At 42.0% G+C, this 20,662-nt stretch overlaps 1 protein-coding gene across 2 annotated transcripts in view; it reads right to left on the minus strand.

Moving 5' to 3' along the window:
* Window positions 1–20,662, minus strand: part of tmem132e (transmembrane protein 132E) — a 337,250-nt gene that overhangs the window by 44,951 nt on the left and 271,637 nt on the right. For both annotated transcript variants that reach the window (XM_046327284.1, XM_046327277.1), the window contains exon 3: window positions 5,675–5,815. In XM_046327284.1, coding sequence (XP_046183240.1) covers window positions 5,675–5,815 — 141 coding nt within the window. The remainder of the gene's footprint in view (window positions 1–5,674; window positions 5,816–20,662) is intronic.

Below are 20,662 nucleotides of genomic sequence, written 5' to 3' on the forward strand. Positions count from 1 at the left end.
AGAGGAAGGAAACCGCTCAGGAATTCCACCATGAGGCCAATGGTGACTTTAATACAGTTACAGAGTTTAATTGCTGTGATAGGAGAAAACTGAGGATGAATCAATAACATTGTAGTTGCTCCACAATACTAACCTAAATGACAAAGTGAAAAAAGGAAGCCTGTACAGAATAAAAATATTCCAAAGCCTGCATTCTGTTTGCAATATGGCACTAAAGTAAAACAGCAAAAAAATGTGATTAAGAAATGTAGTTTATGTCCTTAATAGAAGGCGTTATGTTTGGGGCAAATCCAACACAACACATCACTGAGTGCCACTCTTTATATTTTCAAGCATGGTGGTGGCCGCATCATATTAAGGGTATGCCTGTCACTGGCAAGGCCTGGGGAGTTTTTTTCTGAAAAAAACCATCATAGAGCTAAGCACAGGCAAAATCCTAGAGGAAAACGTGGTTCAGTCTGCTTTCCAACAGACACTGGGAGAGAAATTCACCTGTCAGCACGACAATAAACTAAAACACAAGGACAACGTTGCTTACCAAGATTCCATTAAATGTTCCTGAGTGGCCTAGTTACAGTTTTGACCTAAATCGGCTTGTAAAACGAAGTAAATGAGATATTCCTGCATTCCATTAATACATTTTGATGTTAGGGATAAATGAGATATTCCTGCATTCCATTAATACATTTTGATGTTAGGGATGATGCAGTCAATGTTATGTCTAAGGCGATAGAAAATAGATGAGGTTCCGATTACAATGCCTACAGCTTCCACACGATGTCGCCAGTACTGGCATTTCATGGCTGGTTTATCCTTGGTGAGATGACATATAGGCACTTCCTGTCTTGGGGCGCACCGGAGGAAGTTATGAAAGTGAAAAAATGGACGATGATTTCAAGACTTGCTGCTATCAAATACAGATCGCCCCGTGATCAATTTGATCGATTATTAACATTTATTAATACCTAAAGTTCGTTTTCAAAAGTAGTTTGAAGTGATTTGTAAAAGTTTATAGGCAACTTTTTTTTATTTTAAAGTGACGTTGCGTCTTGTACAGGTGAATTTTCCTGGATCAGATCGGCCTTCATAAAATGACATTTTGGGTATACAATGACGGATTTAATCGGGAAAAAGACCCAATTGTGATGTTTATGGAACATATAGGAGAGCCAACAAAGAAGCTCGTCAAAGGTAATGAATGTTTTATATTTTATTTCTGCGTTTTGTGTAGCGCCGGCAATCGCAAAATCTTTTGTTTAGGTCTCATTCAGGTATTTCGGTGGGTGCATGCTATCAGATAATAGCTTCTCATGCTTTCGCCGAAAAGCATTTTACAAATAATAATAAATAATAAATCTGACATGTTGGCTAGATTCACAACGAGTGTAGCTTTAATTGAGTATCTTGCGTGTGTGTTTTAATGAAAGTTTGAGTTTTATCGTGTACTATAGGTGGCGCTCTGAAATTTCCGCTGATTTGGTTCCTGTACAGGAACCATCATCCCTAACAGGTTGGCTGTGACAGTCAGTCACAGTCATAAGTCAAGGGGTATGAATATTTTCTGAAGGCACTGTATGAGCCAATTCCCAACAATGCAGAGTTCAAAAGAAAGACAAATATTTGCTTAATAAAAAAAGAAATAGTAACAGACTTCTGTTAGAGATCGTGCACCAGCTGTTGTTAACAAAGAGACACACACCTTCTCCCTTTAAATTAACCGACGCTGCTGATTTCTACTTTGATGAGCTCAGTGGTAAGATGCATAACTACATTTGAAAAAAATACATAGCTGCTTGTGACGAGTAAGATACTGGTGTGCACCAATCAGAAGTACATGAAGAACATGAGTATGTTGGTGGTATTAACCATCAGCTCCTCAAATAACTTTTTTACATTAATATGTTACATATTCTTTACATTAAGATGAACACTTATAATAATTGCATGTTGTCATAACAACTCAGAAGTCCTTGACAACACAGAGAATCACATGGTGGACATGAAAAGCATTGACTATTCTTAGTTCCTTGTATAATGTACATGTTACCAAGCTATTGAAGAAAGTAATGTTTTCATCTAGCAGGAAATGCAAAATGCTCCCAAGTGCCACGTTCGCCCAGAAAATTGATCACACTTCATGATTGAAGATGACAATATAATCTATTATAGGCCTAGATTTTTTGCTAAACCATGTCGAATGAAGGCTTTAAACTTATTAGGCTTAATGTGGTAACTCAAAACTACTGGGACCCTGTTTGGCATGGATCTACACATACTACTTTTGTGGACAGATTTATAAAACAGCCCAGCATGGTCCATTATCTAAAATATATACCTAAGTCGGCACAAAAAGGCAAAACTATATCACAGTTAAATATGCCTTCAAAAAAGGTCCCGCCATTAATGTTATCTCACTTAGCTGGGTGAAGTGGGCCTGAAATACTGTAGTTTGAGAATTCACTCATCTTTAATGCTTTTTATCAGCTAAAAGGCTAAATCAAAGGAGAAAAGGAAACGGCAGGCTATTTATTCTTGGAGATTGTTATATGGCTCTAAAATGTAGGCAAAACTCATTAGTAACATATGAACTCTGCCCAAAATACCTTCATGACTTTTGACTGGGCCTCTGACAAAAGTCGGGATGACACAATGTGTCTATATCGTAGCTTGACCCCCTGCTGGACTGGATTTCCAACATGGTGACAGGATGGTAAAGATGACTTGACATGGTCCACTAAATATAGCGAGAAAGCCAGACACTAAGTGCCATATTGAGAGAGAACAAAGAAAGACTGGCTGATCTTTTATTCAGGTAATGTCACTGTTTGTCTGTTACGCTCACTCTCCACCCCCCCCTCCCTCCAGACCCACTTGGCCAGTTTCTTTTTTCCCCACAGTCCGTGGAAATGATGGGCGGTGGTATTACTAGGATCTGCACTGGCTAAATAGCTCCGGAGGTTTAGGATAAGCAGCCCTAACTCTTAATGCCTTCTTTGTTAATGAGTTGAGTGTATTAGTGATTTATGTTAGCTAATTCCAGGCTTCGCCCGCCCAGAGGTATTGCGGTATCACAGGCTAAGAAGCTAGCTACCTCCCTTCATCCTCAGCTGCACCTGATTCCACTGTTACTGCCTTCATTCAAAATGGAGGACCTGTTTTAGGACTGATGAGAGTAATGGTATGATCCATTATCCAATGTATTGGGCATGCATTCTAAGATGAAGCCTAGTATGGATATTGGAACGTAGCCCGAGTCCTGTGATGTGCCTGTATATAATAATGGGTACCCTTGCCCATTGACAGGCATAGGTAGTGCTGACATTTTTGCCGATAACATCTCCATGGCACTGCAATGCAGCAACATACAAAGTATTCACACTCCTTGACTTTTTTCTGTGTTACAGCTTGCATTTCAAATGGATTAAATGTAGTTTTTTTTGTCACTGGCCTACACACAATACCCCATAATGTCAAAGTGGATTTACATTTTTAATTTGATTTTATATTTATTAATTAAAAAATGTAATCTGAAATGTATTGAGTCAATAAGTATTCAACCCCTTTGTTATGGCAAGCCTAAATAAGTTCAGGAGTAAAACTGTGCTTAACAAGTCACATAATAAGTTGCATGGACTCACTATGTGTGCAGAAATAGTGTTTAACTAGATTTTTGAATAATTACAGTATCTCTGTACCCCACACATACAGATAATTGTAAGGTCCCTCAGTCGAGCAGTGAATTCAACCACAAAGCCCAGGGATCTTTTCCAATGCCTCGCAAAGAAGGGCACCTACTGGTAGATGGGTATGAATTTAAAAAAGCAGATTGAATATCCCTTTGAGCATGGTGAAGTTATTAATTATACTTTGGATGGTGTATCAATAAACCCAGCCACTACAAAGATACAGGCGTTCTTCCTAGCTCTGTTGCCGGAGAGGAAGGAAACAGCTCAGGGATTTCACCATGAGGCCAATGGTGACCATAAAACAGTTAGTGTAATGGCTGTGATAGGAGAAACCTGAGGATGGATCAACAACATTGTATTTACTCTACAACATTAACCTAATTGATAGAGTGAAAAGAAGGAAGCCTGTACAGAATACAAATATTTCCCAAACGTTTTCTGCAACAAGGCACTAAAGTAATGATGCAAAAAATGTGGCAAAGTAATACATGTTTTGTTCTGAATACAAAGTGTTATGTTTGAGGCAAATCCAATACAACATATTACTGAGTACCACTCTCCATATTTTCAAGCATAGTGGTGGCTGCATCGTATTATGGGTATGCTTGACTGAGTTTTTCAGAATAAAAAAATACATGGAATGGAGCTAAGCAAGGTTAAAAAAAATGTCCTGAACCAGGTTTTTCTCTTGCTTATCTACACAGGCAAAATCCTAGAGAAAAACCTGGCTCAGTCTGCTTTCCACCAGACACTGGGAGATTAATTCATATTTCAGCAGGACAATAACCTAAAACACACGGCCAAATCTACACTGGAGTTGCTTACCAAGAAGACAGTGAATTTTCCTGAGTGTCAGCGCTCCAGTTTTGACTTAAATCTACTTGAAGATATACGGCAAGAACTGAAAATGGTTGTCTACCAATGATCAACAACCAATTTGACAGAGTTTGAAGAATTTTGAAAAGAATAATGGGCAAATGTTACACAATCCAGGTGTGGAAAGCTCTTACCCAGAAAGACTCCCAGCTGTAACCACTGCCAAAAGCGCTTCTATGAAGTATTGATTCAGGGTTGTGAAAACTTATATAAATGAGATATTTCTGTATTTCATAAGCAAACATTTTCAAACATTTCTAAAAACATGTATTCACTTTGTCATTATGAGGTATTGTGTGTAGACGGGTGAGAATATTTTTGATTCAATCCATTTTGAATTCAGGCTGTAACACAAGAAAATGTGGAATAAGTCAAGGGGTATGAATAGTTTCTGAAGGAACTGTATAAAAGTTAAACTGTACATATCACTTTGCCATTTTTCTATTGGTTTTCCCTACACATAAAATGGATATATCACTTAAGTTGATCCTCAAGCTGTAAAAAGCACGCATTTCAAAACTACAGTTTAATGTAGTTGTCCTCCAAACATATCAGCTTTCTGCCAAGCAGGGAGAAATGTTTAAATCGTCATTGGTGTAAGTAATTGTTTTATTTTATTTAACCTTTATTTAACTAGGCAGGTCAGTTAAGAACACATTCTTATTTACAATGACCGACTACCCCGGCCAAACCCTCCCCTAATCTGGACGACGCTGGGCCAATTGTGAGCCAACCTATGGGACACCCGATCACAGCCAGTTGCATCTTGCAATGAGATGCAGTGACTTAAACCGCTGCGCCACTCGGGAGCTCTCTATGACTTTGCATTTAAGCACTTTATTTGACAGAGTATATCCAAGGATTTTTTGCACAACTAACTAAATCTGTATCCATATCTTTACTACAAATAGACTTATAACTTCTTTATTACTATCAGCAAGCAACATGATGACACTATTGCAGCCAATGAGATGTTTTGAGGAAGTCTCAATTGGTCTTTCACCGAACACACCATCCTAAAGTGAACAATGTGCTGGGCACAACAGCCTCACTCTGTAGTGTTTGGGTGGATGTTGTATGTTGTGTGTTTAGGCCTTAGGCTGTTGACTTACCCGGCTTGCACTCCTTTATTTTTGTTCACGTCGATGGTGGTGATGGAATGCTTTGCCCCAGACTGTACCTCCCAGTCCACCGTCCACTGGGAATTCTTTGACTTGGTTTGCAGAAGATTCACCCCTTTCTTTGCCTTGACCCTGCAATCGAGAGATAAAAGGAATGAATCAACTTTATGAACAGCCCATGATTTATCTGTGAGGTCAGAGGCTGTCGGTGTGTTTGTATAGTGTAGTTCCCTCATGTGCACAGCACTGTATGACATCGGGGCAAATGCAATTTTGAAAGTTCAATCAATGACAGTTAATGTAGTTGGACAATGTGGTGATAAACTGACTCTAAAGACAAAGACTATCGCACTGGAATTTTGAAATCATGGATAAATGTCTGAATAATGCTTGAATAACGATTGAGAGTATTTCTCAACCAGCCAACTGTATATTAAGCATCAGGCAAAAACTAAAAACCCACTCCATATTCTTTGGTTCCATAATATTTTGAGAAAGCTTGAATATTGTGCTGTAGTAGTGTTTTTAAGACTATGATCCATTTCAGTGACTCCGATTAATTTCCCCACACAAATGAGAGGGTATAAGGTATCACCCTGGTGTGGCCCATGTGAATTTTGCTCGCCATTGCGTTCGCACAAAACCGATTAATGAGTGAGCATAGAGAATCAGAAAGGTACAGCTGTGACTAGTAATAAGCACCAATTCTGTAAGACTCTAGCCATCTTTGCAGCGCTGATAAGAGGCAAATGGAGGAGCTTGTGTGAACTACTTCGACTAAGACACTACTATTATTTATTCATTCCACACAGATGCCTTCTGCCATGGCAACTTCTATTAAGCACTGCGCTGGAATGGCTGACTGCTAAACAGGAGCAGTTAGCTCTAAATGCTCCTCATCCTTCAAGGCCATATAGCTTATTCATACACTGGGGTCTAAAATGTCACTGGACATTTTCAGTGCAAACATTTATGCTCTGAAAGAGCGATTAAGAAATGACTTCTCTTCAACCCTCGATGTGGTTTAATTCATTGTTTCTTGTAATCTGTGGAGAATAATTTAGTTTTGCACAAATAGCTCATGTGGATTGGTGCATAGCCTTTCATCCATCTAGTCTTCAGGATATTGCTCAGATTGTCAAAGACTGTGGTTAACACCTTCAAACACAATATCCCAGTGATGGCTCTACGCAACGGAAGGCAACTATATTGAGTGACAGTAGCTCCTTGCCTCTGGATCATGAACAGCAATCTCAACAATGATCTTGAGCACTCCGATATTTATCTTGTTTATCACTCTAAGTACAGCTTTGAGGTTCGGCAGCCAGCACAGAGCCATGCAGATGAAGAGCTGGAAGGAAGGAGAAGGAGGAAAACCTGGCTGGCAGGGAGATGTTCTTTAGTGGGGCAGGCTGGGGAAATTAGAATGATCGAGCCAAGGAGTTATAGGGGATCGCAAATCAAAACCTTGCAACTGCCAATGTTCACATCTGATACAGAATTTACTCATATCCTGCACAAAGAAATTATTGTTGTATTGCGGTGGCAGATACAGATGGGAACCAAAACATGTGTTTTGCAACAGTCTGACATTTACTAATTAACATAACATGATGATGTGTAGTTAAGGCCTGTCAAAACAGCAAACTCCCACCCATTGCGCAATTGGGGAGGTTGAGAGTCAGCAGTATGCCGGAGAGGTTATTCTGCGACCTAGACCTCAGAATTCTGACCTTATTTCTTCAGGCTCTGGTAACCATATTCAAAGGTTGGCCAAACACTTTAAAAGGGTGACAACAAATTCCTTGATGGGGTGAATCTTTCTGCCGGATTAACCCCCAACGGATTTTCAAACGCTCCCTTCGTTTGCCTTTAAACCGCTCTCTCTGCACTCACCTGATAAAGCAGCGGCAGCACCACTTTGAGGATCGGGCCATGACAAATAGAGGAGGCTGCAGCGCCCTGTTTTTCAACAAGGCTTTGGTTTACTCTTTATCTCATGCTATACGCAGCTGCCCGCCGTGTAAAAAAAACACCTTTATTGATGATGTGGCACATTCCTATTTTTCAAATGTTAAATCTCTGAAAGTGCAAGGCAAGATAGGAATCTGGTTGCAGTTATCGCAAGAATCTTTCCCTGGGAGATAAATCTGTTTGGAATAATTATGTACACCTGGAGCGTGCCCTTTCCAAACAGTATAACCACAAACAGAGTTGGATTGGTTTGGTTCAGATGAAAGAAGACGGCTCTAAAGTTCTAGTCCAGCTCAACGTGTCACCTTCAGTACCAAGATATGATGAACACACCAACTCCTGGTAAACAAGACAGAACACAGTGGGTCAATGCTGGTCAATGTTGTTAAGGAGTCAACACCAAGACCCGGTTGTTGTGGTTTCAACTTATTTGAATCAATGAATAATAGTCAGTATTAATCCTAGTAGTGTAACATGGCTATTATGTTTATTCTTCACATGTACACCAGTCAAATTACAGAAAAGAGCTTGGCTTTAACTGGAAACTAAAATATGAATAGAAACAGTTGTTTGTGCTTTAAGTCTAGCATCTATCCAACCATATTAGCCTCTTGCCTCACTCTGCTTCCTTTTCCAGGCTCTCCCAGACACAACTCCCCTAGCCCTGCTTAACTGTTAAAGCAATGCCTGTGTGAAATGACCAAGCATTCACAACAAACCCTTTGCTTAGAGAATGCCAACCACTCACAGATTGCAATTCAATTATTTGGAAGTGGCTAGTGGTAGTATGTTGCGGTGAGGAGTGTCAAAAAACACACATTTGACCATGGTGGCGGTGACAACCGCTCACACATGAAGTGCAGTGCCACTTTTGGGCGGCCTAAACTCTAATGGATATCAAGCCTTGGCGTTCGTAACCTCGACAGACTTCTGTGCACAAATGCAGGCAAAAAAGTAAATAAAAAGTAACTAAAATGTCAACACTAGAATGTCTCAAAGGCACTCCCTTTTGAGTTGCTGCAAAAACAGGGCATCTCCGACAGCTCAATTTGGCCAGCGAAGCCTTTTTCCATTGAAGCTCCATTAGTTTGAGGGGGCACTTTACAGACAACTTCTCCACTTGGAGTTCTGCAGTCACAACAAATTCCCATTCCATGACAGTATATTATTTATCTATCAATGTATGCTTGTCCTTGGCCCTGTGCTTGACGCAGTGCCCGTTTTATGTGACATGTGATTCAATCATGCACTTGGCTGTGTGTGATATAACAGCTTGACATGTATGATATGTTTATACAAGCTTGAGAAACATTATTGTTTGTTTCCAGCACTTTGCATCCTTGAAGTAGCAGCTTGATGTAATGTGAGGCAAAAAAAAAAGATTTATTCCGATGCCACTCCATAAGCCTTCAATTGCACTGACAAAGCTATTATTTCAAAAATGTCACGACAACAATGGATTATGCTTACAAGGTGTGCTGCAAGCGACTGCTGTAGAAAATAGCACACAAGAGTATTAAATACGGCACCAGTCAACAGGGGTTCATTGAGGGGCCACAAGTCATTCCTAAGTAGTTATTTATTGAATTGCAGTATTGTAATCTCAGATATTGTGTATGCCAGACCTTGAGATTCACTGTTCGGCAACAAAGAGAGAGAGAAATAGCTTCGTTTTGCATCACCTTGCTGGAGAAGCACATGCCAGCTGCTCATTATTGTGGAAATATGAGAGGGACGTCAATACGAGGACATGTAAACCTCATCAGCCTCCATCTCTAGCCATGTGGACATTCTGCCATAATTGGCAGCGGGAAGCAATCAGGACAGATGTTCGCTTTGGAACGAGACGCCCGGCACCACAAAAAGATCTGATGCATTCGTCACACTGCTGATGCTCGTCTGACGGTAAACCGAGTGGCCAGCCCAGGCACAGATGAAGGGCCAGCCACCACGGGTCGGGAATGATGAGCATCTTCAGTAATATCTCGCTAAAACAAAAGACGATATGGGAAGTGAACAGCGAGGGATGACCCGACAGTCGGGATTTACACTAATCTGACAAATCATCTAAGGAGAAAAGAGAAGGCACAGAGGCACAGAGAATAGCTGTATTATACTTCTTTAGAGTGGGGCATTTAAAAAAATAGATTTAACCTTTATATAACTAGGCAAGTCAGTTATGAACCAATTCTTATTTACAATGACGGCCTATACCAGCCAAATCCGGATGATGCTGGGCCAATTGTGCGCCGCCCTTTGGGATTTCCAATCACGGCCGGTTGTGATGCAGCCTGGAATCGAACCAGGGTCTGTAGTGACACTTCTAGCACAGCGATATAGTGCCGTAGCCCGCTGCGCCACTCAGGAGCTCAGTGCTCCATCCCATATCATCCATTTAGGAGCACTTTTGGAAAATGCAGAGCAGAAACTTAGAACTGTTGATCAGATTGGGCTACATTTTCTTGTGCTTAATTTGTATTCTCCTAAGCAGCGAGCCGAAAAATAGGAAAATGCCGTTTTAACAGGCGCAGAAAAGGGTAACCAGGGCACTACAGTGCGATAATTTTACTTGCATAATCACCTAATTATTTTGCTGTGCCACCTGTAATTTTTATTTAGTAGCACCAGTGAGCCTATAAAATAAATAAAATAATATATTATAGCTTGAATATCTCAAATATAATTTTTTGTGATCTTCCATTTCCTTGAATTGTTCTCCTAAACACGTGGTCCTTGTAATAAAGGTCAGCGTAGAGCCCCTGGTGACAGCAGCGTTTGTGTTCCTAATCCATTGATCTCAGAATGGAAAACAACTCTGAAGTTATCCTGATTATTTAAGGAGATAAAAGGGTCAAGGTTAAATAGCTTCACACAGACCAAACAGACCCAAAGAAAAAGTTGAAAACTAACTACTTAAAACAAAACACAATTGCAGGATTCACAACAGAGGCTGCAGGCCTGAGAGGGAGGAGGGTTCCTGTCTTATCTTTAAGTGGGGTGGTGGGCTGACGTGTGGAGTGGAGACTCCCTTTTCTGTGCCCTGATGCCACTGATGTAGACGCAGCTATCTGCACACACAAACACGCGCGCACACACACACACACAGACACACACGTACCCACACATAGGTGCACACACACGTGATCACGCACACACACAAACCACAGGCGCACACTGATGCACAAACACACTGCAGAGCGATGGCGGTGGCTGGGAATCCGTCCTCCTGGAACACAATTATTCTAAGTAGTTTTTCCATCAGCCGGAGCCATGAGTAGAAGACCCTCGGGTGAGCCATAACCTTTCTGTGGAGGCAATCGGGAAAAAAGACACTCTCCAATTTATTTGATAAGGCGAGTAGAACTCAGCGATGCCAACAGACATGGAGAACAAGAAAATCAGGGCCGTTCTGAAACCAAGTTGCTGATATTTTCAGAGTTCACATCACTATGCATATATAATTCTATTTTATTTTGTGTTAAAAATTGCTCATTCCAAATGAGAACTAAGAAAAGTTGAGAATTCCTATGGTTTGCGGTGCTGTTTACCAGCAGGTACATCTATCAATAGTCAGATAAAGGCTACTAGGCATTGGATGATAACTGACACTGACAAACCATGTATCCCACTAAGCAAAGGAGAAAAAATGTGATACAGAAGACTTGTCATGGCAAGAATGCAGAAATACTGGAGAGAGAGAGAGAGAGAGAGAGAGAGAGAGAGAGAGAGAGAGAGAGAGAGAGAACAGCTAGGCGTTTGAGCATAAATAAATGCTGCCAGGACAAAAGCAGGTTGTCACAATGTGATTGGATACTGGATGACTGTGAGGAATACTGATACACTTGAAGATGTAAAATTATTTAAGGGGGGTGGGGGGGGGGATTATATTATTGTTATGCGGCTCAGAGAGCTTATCCATCCGTCTTGAAGCGCAGTCTCGTCTCTCGGCCCCTGTCGCCGACAGAACAGAAATACTGACACCATATATTAATTTGATGGAGAGATAAATGTCATGTCCAGCACTTCTAAAGATCAACGAAATATCAGATTCTATCCAATGCTCATTGAATGTCATAAAATACAGGAGACCTGGGATGGACTGACGGAGTGAGGAAACATGAGGAAAAAAGGTGTAATATCTCGATTTGGGTCAGTTGTTTTGGGAAGGCCCCACACATTATTAAAGTGTAGAACAATGAAAGGAGAAAAACAACTCCCACCAATTGATTGAACGATTACACAAGACAATAACAGTGGGGATCGGCGAGCACGCTTCTCAACCCGAACCCAGAGCTTCTTAAGAGTGATGCCACATGCTGTCGTTGCTGCTGTGAGTGGACCAGTTCTGTTCTCCAATGGAACCCTCTTTTCATCCATTCCTCTAACTCTCATTATGTTCACACTGTTCTCTGTCAACCATACCTCCCCTCCCTATTTCCCTGCATGACTCCCTACCTCCTTCACCCCCTCTTTTTTCCCCTCTCCCTCTGGCTCCCCCCTCGTTCTGCACCTATCCTCTTAAATAAATCACTTCCAACACGCAGCTGTTCAATTAAACTTTCACTAGATATTGCTGGCGTCTTGTCAGTCTAATCAGGGGCTCTGTAGGAATAGGTATTTCAACTCACTAACCTGCTACACCGGGTGCCCTGATACACCATCATGTAGTGTTAATGGCCTGTATTGACCAGCGCCTATAAAGATAATGGTATTTTCATAACCTGCCAGCGGAATGGATAGCCATCTTCCTTATAGACAGTAAATGGAGAAGACAGCTACTGATGCACTCTCACTGGCGCTAACCTCCTTTATCGCCCTGCAACCCAGCCTTTCAGAATCCTAGTTCTACCCTATGGCTGTTGAGGAAGTGCAATACATTGAAGTGGCCACCAGGTGGCCCTCACCTCACCAGGAAGACGGGGGATACTGAAGCGGGGCCATGATAGGCATACTAGGTGGGGGCCTGGTGGTCTTCACATGATAAGATATGCAACCATTTTGAGCTGGATTCAAAAGGACAATCAGTAGTTTGTCAGATACCCTATCTGGACTGTGTCACCTGGAGAGGCATGCTACCACTACTCCCCACGACCTCCACCTCCCCCACCAGGTGGAAACGTGCCTTTTTTAAATAAACTCCGACCTGTCCTCACGGCAACCTTGACTTCATTTATTTTCCCAGGCTGCTGTTAAATCACTCTGCTTCAGCTCCCTCCATGCACTCCCCTCCTTACCCTTCCTCCCTCACTTTTTCCCATTCATTCGCTTTCCCTTTTCTGTCTCCTCACCCCCACCACTCTAATGACCTTGCTTGCCAAATGATCCAAATGACTGTGCCTTGAGTTAAACGCTGATTAGGAGGGAGCCCTATGCGGAGTTGGAGGAGGAGAACTAAAGCGTAGGGGGATACAGCTGCCTGCATATTGGTTTGTTAGTCCCCTTGGCTAATGATTACACGCACACAATGAATTTGGACAGTGGTTGGCCACGACAGTCATTTTTGCAATCAAAATCAACACAATCCGACTGCCTCAAATGAGGTCTCCTAACTACAATCAAGACGAGCTAGGTTATGGGTTTCAAAGCCAATATTGGATCTAGACTACCCACCTCCCGTCCAATGCATGAAACCAGCTTAATTTTCGAAAACGATGGGAGGATGGTTTTAAAAGTGGGAGCGGCTAAGCCAAATGAAGCGGAATGCAGAGCCAGCATGGTTTATCGTAGTTGTAACTGACCATGATAATGATAACTGGCCATCAAACTGTAAAACATCAAGCAAGCGCAAAACTGCACTTTATGCCATGCTTTGACTCTTTTGATTATGTATGTTTGTGCACGGGCCACGCCTTTGACGGGGGAGACAATGACAATCTAGACCGCTGAGCTGGAAGAGTGCCGTAACTTGTCGCCGTGACAATTTGCAATCCATGTTCCATCAAGGGCTCAGACCAGATTATGAGGCATCGTGGCTGATGAGGCAATATTGACTTTTCACACGCTCAGGGACGTGCAGTTTTTACAGCAAGTTTGCTCAAATGGAACAAAGCATTCCTTTGTGCGTCCGGGCTTTTATAAAAACAGCGTAAAGCTCTCTCGATCTCACTCTCCTCGTTCTCCTCCCTCCTACATGAGACAGGGCAGAACAACTAAGGACAAAACCTAACCCAGAGCCTGCTCTGACTGCGCCAGTGAGGCCTAGAACGTTTAGCATTTTCCCACACTTCAAAACTCACCTGGCCTATTATTGATGGGGAATTATCTGTCAGGTAAATACACTACATGTCCAAAAGTATGTGGAACCCTTGCTTATCGAACGCCTCATTTTGGTCAATTAGACCTGGATCGCAGGCGGTGTTCCAATTCATCCCAAAGGTGTATTATGGGGTTGAGGTTAGGGCTCTCTGCAAGCCAGAGAAGTTCTTCCACACCAATTTCGACAAATCATTTCTTTATGGACCTCGCTTTGGGCATGGGGGCATTGTCATGCTGAAACAGGAAGAGGTCTTCCCCAAACAGTTGCCACCAAATTTGAAGCACAGAATCGTCTATAATGTCATTGTTTGTTGTAGTATTAAGATTTCCCTTCAATGGAACTAAGGAGCCTAGCCCAAACCATGAAAAACAGCTGTTTCCACTTCACAATGACAGCACTTGTAGTTGACCGGGGCAGCTCTAGCAGGGCAAAAACTGAGCTCTTCAGTATGGGTCATTCTATTGCCAATGTTTGTCTATGAAGATTGCATGGCTGTGTGCTCGATTGTATACACCTATCAGCAACAGGTGTGGCTGAAATAGCTTAATAGCTTAATTCACTAATTTGAAAGGGTGTCCACATACTTTGTAGTGTTGCCATGTAGTGTTTATGGAGGTAATGGGACACAATGCCCTAGGCATTGACATTATCAACTGATAATGGGACACAATGCCCCAGGCAACTGAATCCAACATTTTTTATATTTTTTTATTTAACCTTTTTTTTAACCTTGCAAGTCAGTTAAGAACAAATTGTTATTTACAATGATGGCCTACACCGGCCAAACCCTAATCCAGTCGACGCTGGGCCAATTGTGCGCTGCCCTATGGGACTCCCAATCATTGTGATACAGCCTGGATTCGAACCAGAGTGTCTGTAGTGACGCCTCAAGCACTGAGATGCAGCACCTTAGACCGCTGCGCCACTCGGGAGCTTCATCCGGCTCACCATAATTCAATTGGCATACTTAATTAATATTTTCCAGGTTCACGGGTCCTCAGCTGAGCTGTGTACTGAATCTTATGTCATAGGATTACTTTCAATTTCAAGTTTGAGAATTTAAAAGCATTGAGATTCATGTTTGTGTAATGAATTTGGATGCCAAACTGGATCCCTCTAAATACAAGATTAAACTTTATTCACCTAAAAGGGTGAAAAAACGAATGCTGTTTTGTATGGTCGAGTTTCACTTACTTCGAAATATCACATAACAATGCCTCTAATATACACTCACCGGACAGGTGAGTCGGTACACACATCTAGTACTGGGTCGAACCCCCTATTGCCTCCAGAACAACCTGAATTCATTGGGGAAAGGATTCTACAAGGTGGACTCCATGGAATCAAGCTGTTTACGCCAAATCCTGACGCAACAGGAACCAGGATTCGTTGGACCAGACAATGTTTTCCATTCCTCAATTGTCCGGTGTTGGTGATCGAGTACCCATTGGAGCTGCTTCTTCTTGTTTTTAGTTGATAGGAGTGGAACACGGTGTGGTCGTTCGCTGCAATTGGCCATCCGTGACAAGGGTCAACAAGTTGTGCCTTCCAAGATGTCATTCTGCACACTAATGTTGTACTGCGCCATTATTTGTCTATTAGAGGGCGGCCTGTTAGAACGATTCTTGCCATTCTCCTTCGATCTCTCTCATCAACCAGCTGTTTTCTCCCACAGGAATGTCGAATCATTCTCAGTAAACCCTAGACACTGTTGGGTGTGAAAAGCCCAGGTGGGCGGCTGTTGTGGAGATACGGGATCCAGTGCGCCTGGCACCGACGTGTATACCAACACGCCTGGCATCATATACACGGTAAGTGTATACCAATACAGTATGGTGGCTGATAAAATGCATTTATTACAAAATTATACAGCTTGTTTATACAACATTACATGATTAATGTCATTACTTCAACTAATATGGCCATGTGACATACTTCTATCTCAGTATATTGGCTTTAAAGGCCAGTACAGTAGGACAGTAGCAGCAGCTAGCCTCAGCATTAGCCACCAGTGAAAAGACTGCGTGGCACTCCATTGGGAATCCACCACATTTATACTCCTCCCTTCCATTCCTCCACATACCACCCCCAACTCCCAGAGCGCCTGGCCTCCTTGTCCTGCTCCTCAACACCACATAATACCACACCCTGAGGGACTCCTCAGCACAATAACAACATGCCAACCTTGAGATCTGGGTACTTCTGCTGGAGCATGGCTGTCTTTTCCGATCGGCTGGCTGCCGTACACAGGGCTCCCCTACCCCCACAACACAGTCCAACCAGGGGCTTAGTGGGCACGCTCAGTGTGGCGCAACAGAGGAAGCAGCAGCTAAGTCCACCCCGCACGTTGTTTTCTGTGTTGGCTCAATGTTCTGGTCTGAGAACAAGGAGGAACAGGTGCTGCGATTAGGGATCGATTTAGCATCAATTGTTATGCATAGAGAACGAGGCAGAGAGAGAAACACAAAAGCACTAGGGTTGTGTTGGCGGTTTTTATTAGGAAAGTATGGTGAAGAGATTAAATCTGGCTATCCTTTGACATTCTAGTTGATGTGTAAGCATACCATCTCTGTTCAGAGAAGTCCATTCTGCTCTTCTCTGGACAGACAACAATGCCAAAAAACCTACAACTTCAGAGTGAGAAACTAGATTTTTCTCACCCCACACAGCCACATTTTTATTCTAGGAGAGAAGGCAGAGGTGAAGCGTGAGGGAGAGAGTCCAATCAGCTATTTAAGGGGTGTTTTTGCCCTGGGTCTCCTGTTTGTCTATTGGGGTTTAATAACTTCAATAAAACGGTAAGGGGTCATGGCTCCCTCACAGAGATGAGAGGCTACGGCACTAACTAGCCATTAGAGAGGATAGGAGGGCATAGGAAATAGCCATAACAAATCTGCCCCAGTTAGCTGGCAGGCATCAATAATAAGGGACTCCGGTTTCTCAAATGTATTCTCATTTAAATCAGCTTCACGTCATGACCTCGGGCCAAGTGAGGCCAAGAGAACATCCACTGTGGGTTAAGAAACATGTTTCACACTTGATGGTCAGAGCTGTCATGCGGGACTTAACATTTTTGGGGGTTTAGTTTTATGTACAATAGCTTTAAAAATAACTTTTTTTTGCTCTCACTTTTCATGAGTTTGACAGTTGTTTTGCATCATCTCTTGTTTTGTAGCTTCCTTTTTGTTTTAAAATGATCTTTATTCCATGTTAAATAGGCTATAAATAAATATATATATACCTAAACTGAATTTAAATGTATTTGGCTCAGGTGTATGTAAACTTCCGACTTCAACATGGATTTTTTTTCTAATTTTGTCTGTCATAGTGGAAGTGTACCTATGATGAAAATTACAGGCCTCTCTCATCTTTTTAAGTGGGAGAACTTGCACAATTGGTGGCTGACTAAATACTTTTTTGACCCACTGTGTGTATATATATATACAGTTGAAGTCAGAAGTTTACATACACCTGAGTCAAATACATTTAAACTCAATTTTTCACAATTCCTGACATTTAATCCTAGTAAAAGGTCCCTTCCCTGTCTTAGGTCAGTTAGGATCACCACTTTATTTTAAGAATGTGACATGTCAGAATAATAGTAGAGAGAATTATTTATTTCAGCTTTTATTTGTTTAATTACATTCCCAGTGGGTCAGAATTTTACAGACACTCAATTAGTAATTGTTAGCATTGCCTTTAAATTGTTTAACTTGGGTCAAATGTTTCGGGTAGCCTTCTACAAGCTTCTCACAATATCTTGGGGGAATTTTGGCCCATTCTTCCTGACAGAGCTGGTGTAACTGAGTCAGGTTTGTAGGCCTCCTTGCTCGCACAAGCTTTTTCAGTTTTGCCCACACATTTTGTAGAGGTTGAGGTCAGGGCTTTGTGATGGGCACTCCAATACCTTGACTTTGTTGTCCTTAAGCAATTTTACCACAAATTTGGAAGTATGCTTGGGGTCATTGTCGATTTGGAAGACCCATTTGCGACTAAGCTTTAACTTCCATCATTTTCCAACCTCAAGATGCCATCTATTTTGTGAAATCCACCAATCTCTCCTGCAGCAAAAAAAAACAAAAAAACATGATGCTGCCATCCCCATGCTTCACGGTGGGGATGATGTTCTTCGGCTTGTAAGCATCCCCTTTTTCCTCCAAACATAACAATGGTCTTTATGGCCAAACAGTCCTATTTTGTTTCATCAGACCAGAGGACATTTCTCCAAAAAGTATGATTTTTGTCCCCATGTGCAGTTGCAAACCGTAGTCAGGCTTTTTTAATGGCAGTTTTGGAGCAATGGCTTCTTCCTTGCTGAGCGGTCTTTCAGGTTATGTCGATATAGGACTCGTTTTATTGTGGTTATAGATACTTTTGTACCTGTTTCCTCCAGCATCTTCACAAGGTCCTTTGTGTGTTGTTCTGGGATTGATTTGCACTTTTCGCACCAAAGTACGTTCATCTCTAGGAGACAGAATGTGTCTCCTTCCTGAGCGGTATGACAGCTGCGTGGTCCCATGGTGTTTACACTTGCGTACAATTGTTTGTACAGATGAACGTGGTACCTTCAGGTGTTTGGAAATTGCTCCCAAGGATGAACCAGACTTGTGGACGTCTACAATTTTTTTTCTGAGGTCTTGGCTGATTTCTTTTGATTTTCCCATGATGTCAAGCAAAGAGGCACTGAGTTTGAAGGTAGGCCTTGAAATACACCCACAGGTACAATCAGAACAACAGTTTTCAGCTGTGCTAACATAATTGCAAAAGGGTTTTCTAGTCATCAATTAGCCTTTTAAAATTATAAACTTGGATTAACTTACACGATGTGCCATTGGAACACAGGAGTGATGGTTGCTGATAATTGGCCTCTGTACGCCTATGTGGATGTTCCATAAAGAAATCTGCCTCTTCAAGCTACAATAGTCATTTACAACATTAACAATGTCAACACTGTATGTCTGACCAATTTGATGTTATTTTAATGGACAAAAATGTGCTTTTCTTTAAAAAACAAGGACTTTTTCTAAATGATCCCAAACTTTTGAACGGTAGTGTAGGAACATGACATAATGACACCAAGTAAAATATATGTGCAACACAGCATTTCTACACTAGCCACAATGTTTGCTGTGTGGATCGAGCAGTCAACAAGTCGAGCAGTCAATTGAAAGAGTAACACAATTTCAGTGAGACAATTCAAAGGCGAAATCCATTAAAGCCAAGATTATGGAATTCATTGCCCTTGAGAATCAGCCGTTCTCCTTTTGTTCACCTGACTTAGAATTCCTTACAATCAAATGTAGACCGCATTATCTACCAAGAGAATTCTCTTCGATTATAAGCACTTATTTCCCCCCAAGCAGACACATAGATGACCCTGAACATTGTTTGACTCTATGTAAACTGGAAACCACATATCCTGAGGCTGCATTCATTGTAGCTGGGGATTTTAACAAGGCTAATCTGAAAACAAGACTCCCTAAATTCTATCAGCATATTGATTGTACTACCAGGGCTGGTAAAACCCTGGATCATTGTTATTCTAACTTCCACGACGCATATAAGGCCCTTCCCCGCCCTCCTTTCAGAAAAGCTGACCACGACTCCATTTTGTTGCCTCCAGCCTATAGACGGAAACTAAAACAGGAAGCTCCCCCTCTCAGGTCTGTTCAACGCTGGATCAATCTGATTCCACGCTTCAAGATTGCTCCGATCACGTGGATTGGGATATGTTCCGCATTGCATCAAACAACAAAATTGACGAATACGCTGATTCGGTGAGCGAGTTTGTTAGCAAGTGCATCGGCGATGTTGTACCCACAGCAACTATTAAAACATTCCCCAACCAGAAACCATGGGTTGATGGCAGCATTCGCGCAAAACTGAAAGCGCGAACCACTGCTTTTAACCAGGGCAAGGTGACCGGAAACATGACCGAATACAAATACTGTAGCTATTCCCTCCGCAAGGCAATCAATCAAGCTAAGCGTCAGTATAAAGACAAAGTTGAGTCGCAATTCAACGGCTCAGACACAAGAGGTATGTGGCAGGGTCTACAGTCAATCACGGATTACAAAAAGAAAACCAGCCCCGTCGCGGACCAGGATGTCTTGCTCCCTGACAGACAACTTCTTTACTTGCTTTGAGGACAATACAGTGCCACTGACACGGCCCGCTACCAAAACCTGCAGACTCTCCTTCACTGCAGCCAACGTGAGTAAAAGAGAGAGAGAGAGAGAGAGAGTACTGAGGTCTGCACAACGCATCACCGGGGGCAAACTACCTGCCCTACAGGACACCTACACCACCCGATGTCACAGGAAGGCCATAAAGATCATTAAGGACAACAACCACCCGAGCCACTGCCTGTTCACCCCGCCATCATCCAGAAGACGAGGTCAGTACAGGTGCATCAAAGCAGGGACCAAGAGAATGATAAACAGCTTCTATCTCAAGGCCATCAGACTGTTAAACAGCTGCCATACATATCAAAAAATGTATCACTAGCCACTTTAAACAATGCCACTTAATATAATGTTTACATACCCTACATTACTCATCTCATATGTATATACTGTACTCGAAACCATCTACTGCATCTTGCCTATGCCGTTCTGTACCATCACTCATTCATATATCTTTATTTATATATTCTTCATCCCTTTACACTTGTGTGTATAAGGTAGCTGTTGTGAAATTGTTAGGTTAGATTGCTCGTTGGTTATTACTGCATTGTCGGAACTAGAAGC

The sequence above is a fragment of the Oncorhynchus gorbuscha genome, linkage group LG02, assembly GCF_021184085.1.
Source record: "Oncorhynchus gorbuscha isolate QuinsamMale2020 ecotype Even-year linkage group LG02, OgorEven_v1.0, whole genome shotgun sequence".
Taxonomy (NCBI): domain Eukaryota; kingdom Metazoa; phylum Chordata; class Actinopteri; order Salmoniformes; family Salmonidae; genus Oncorhynchus; species Oncorhynchus gorbuscha.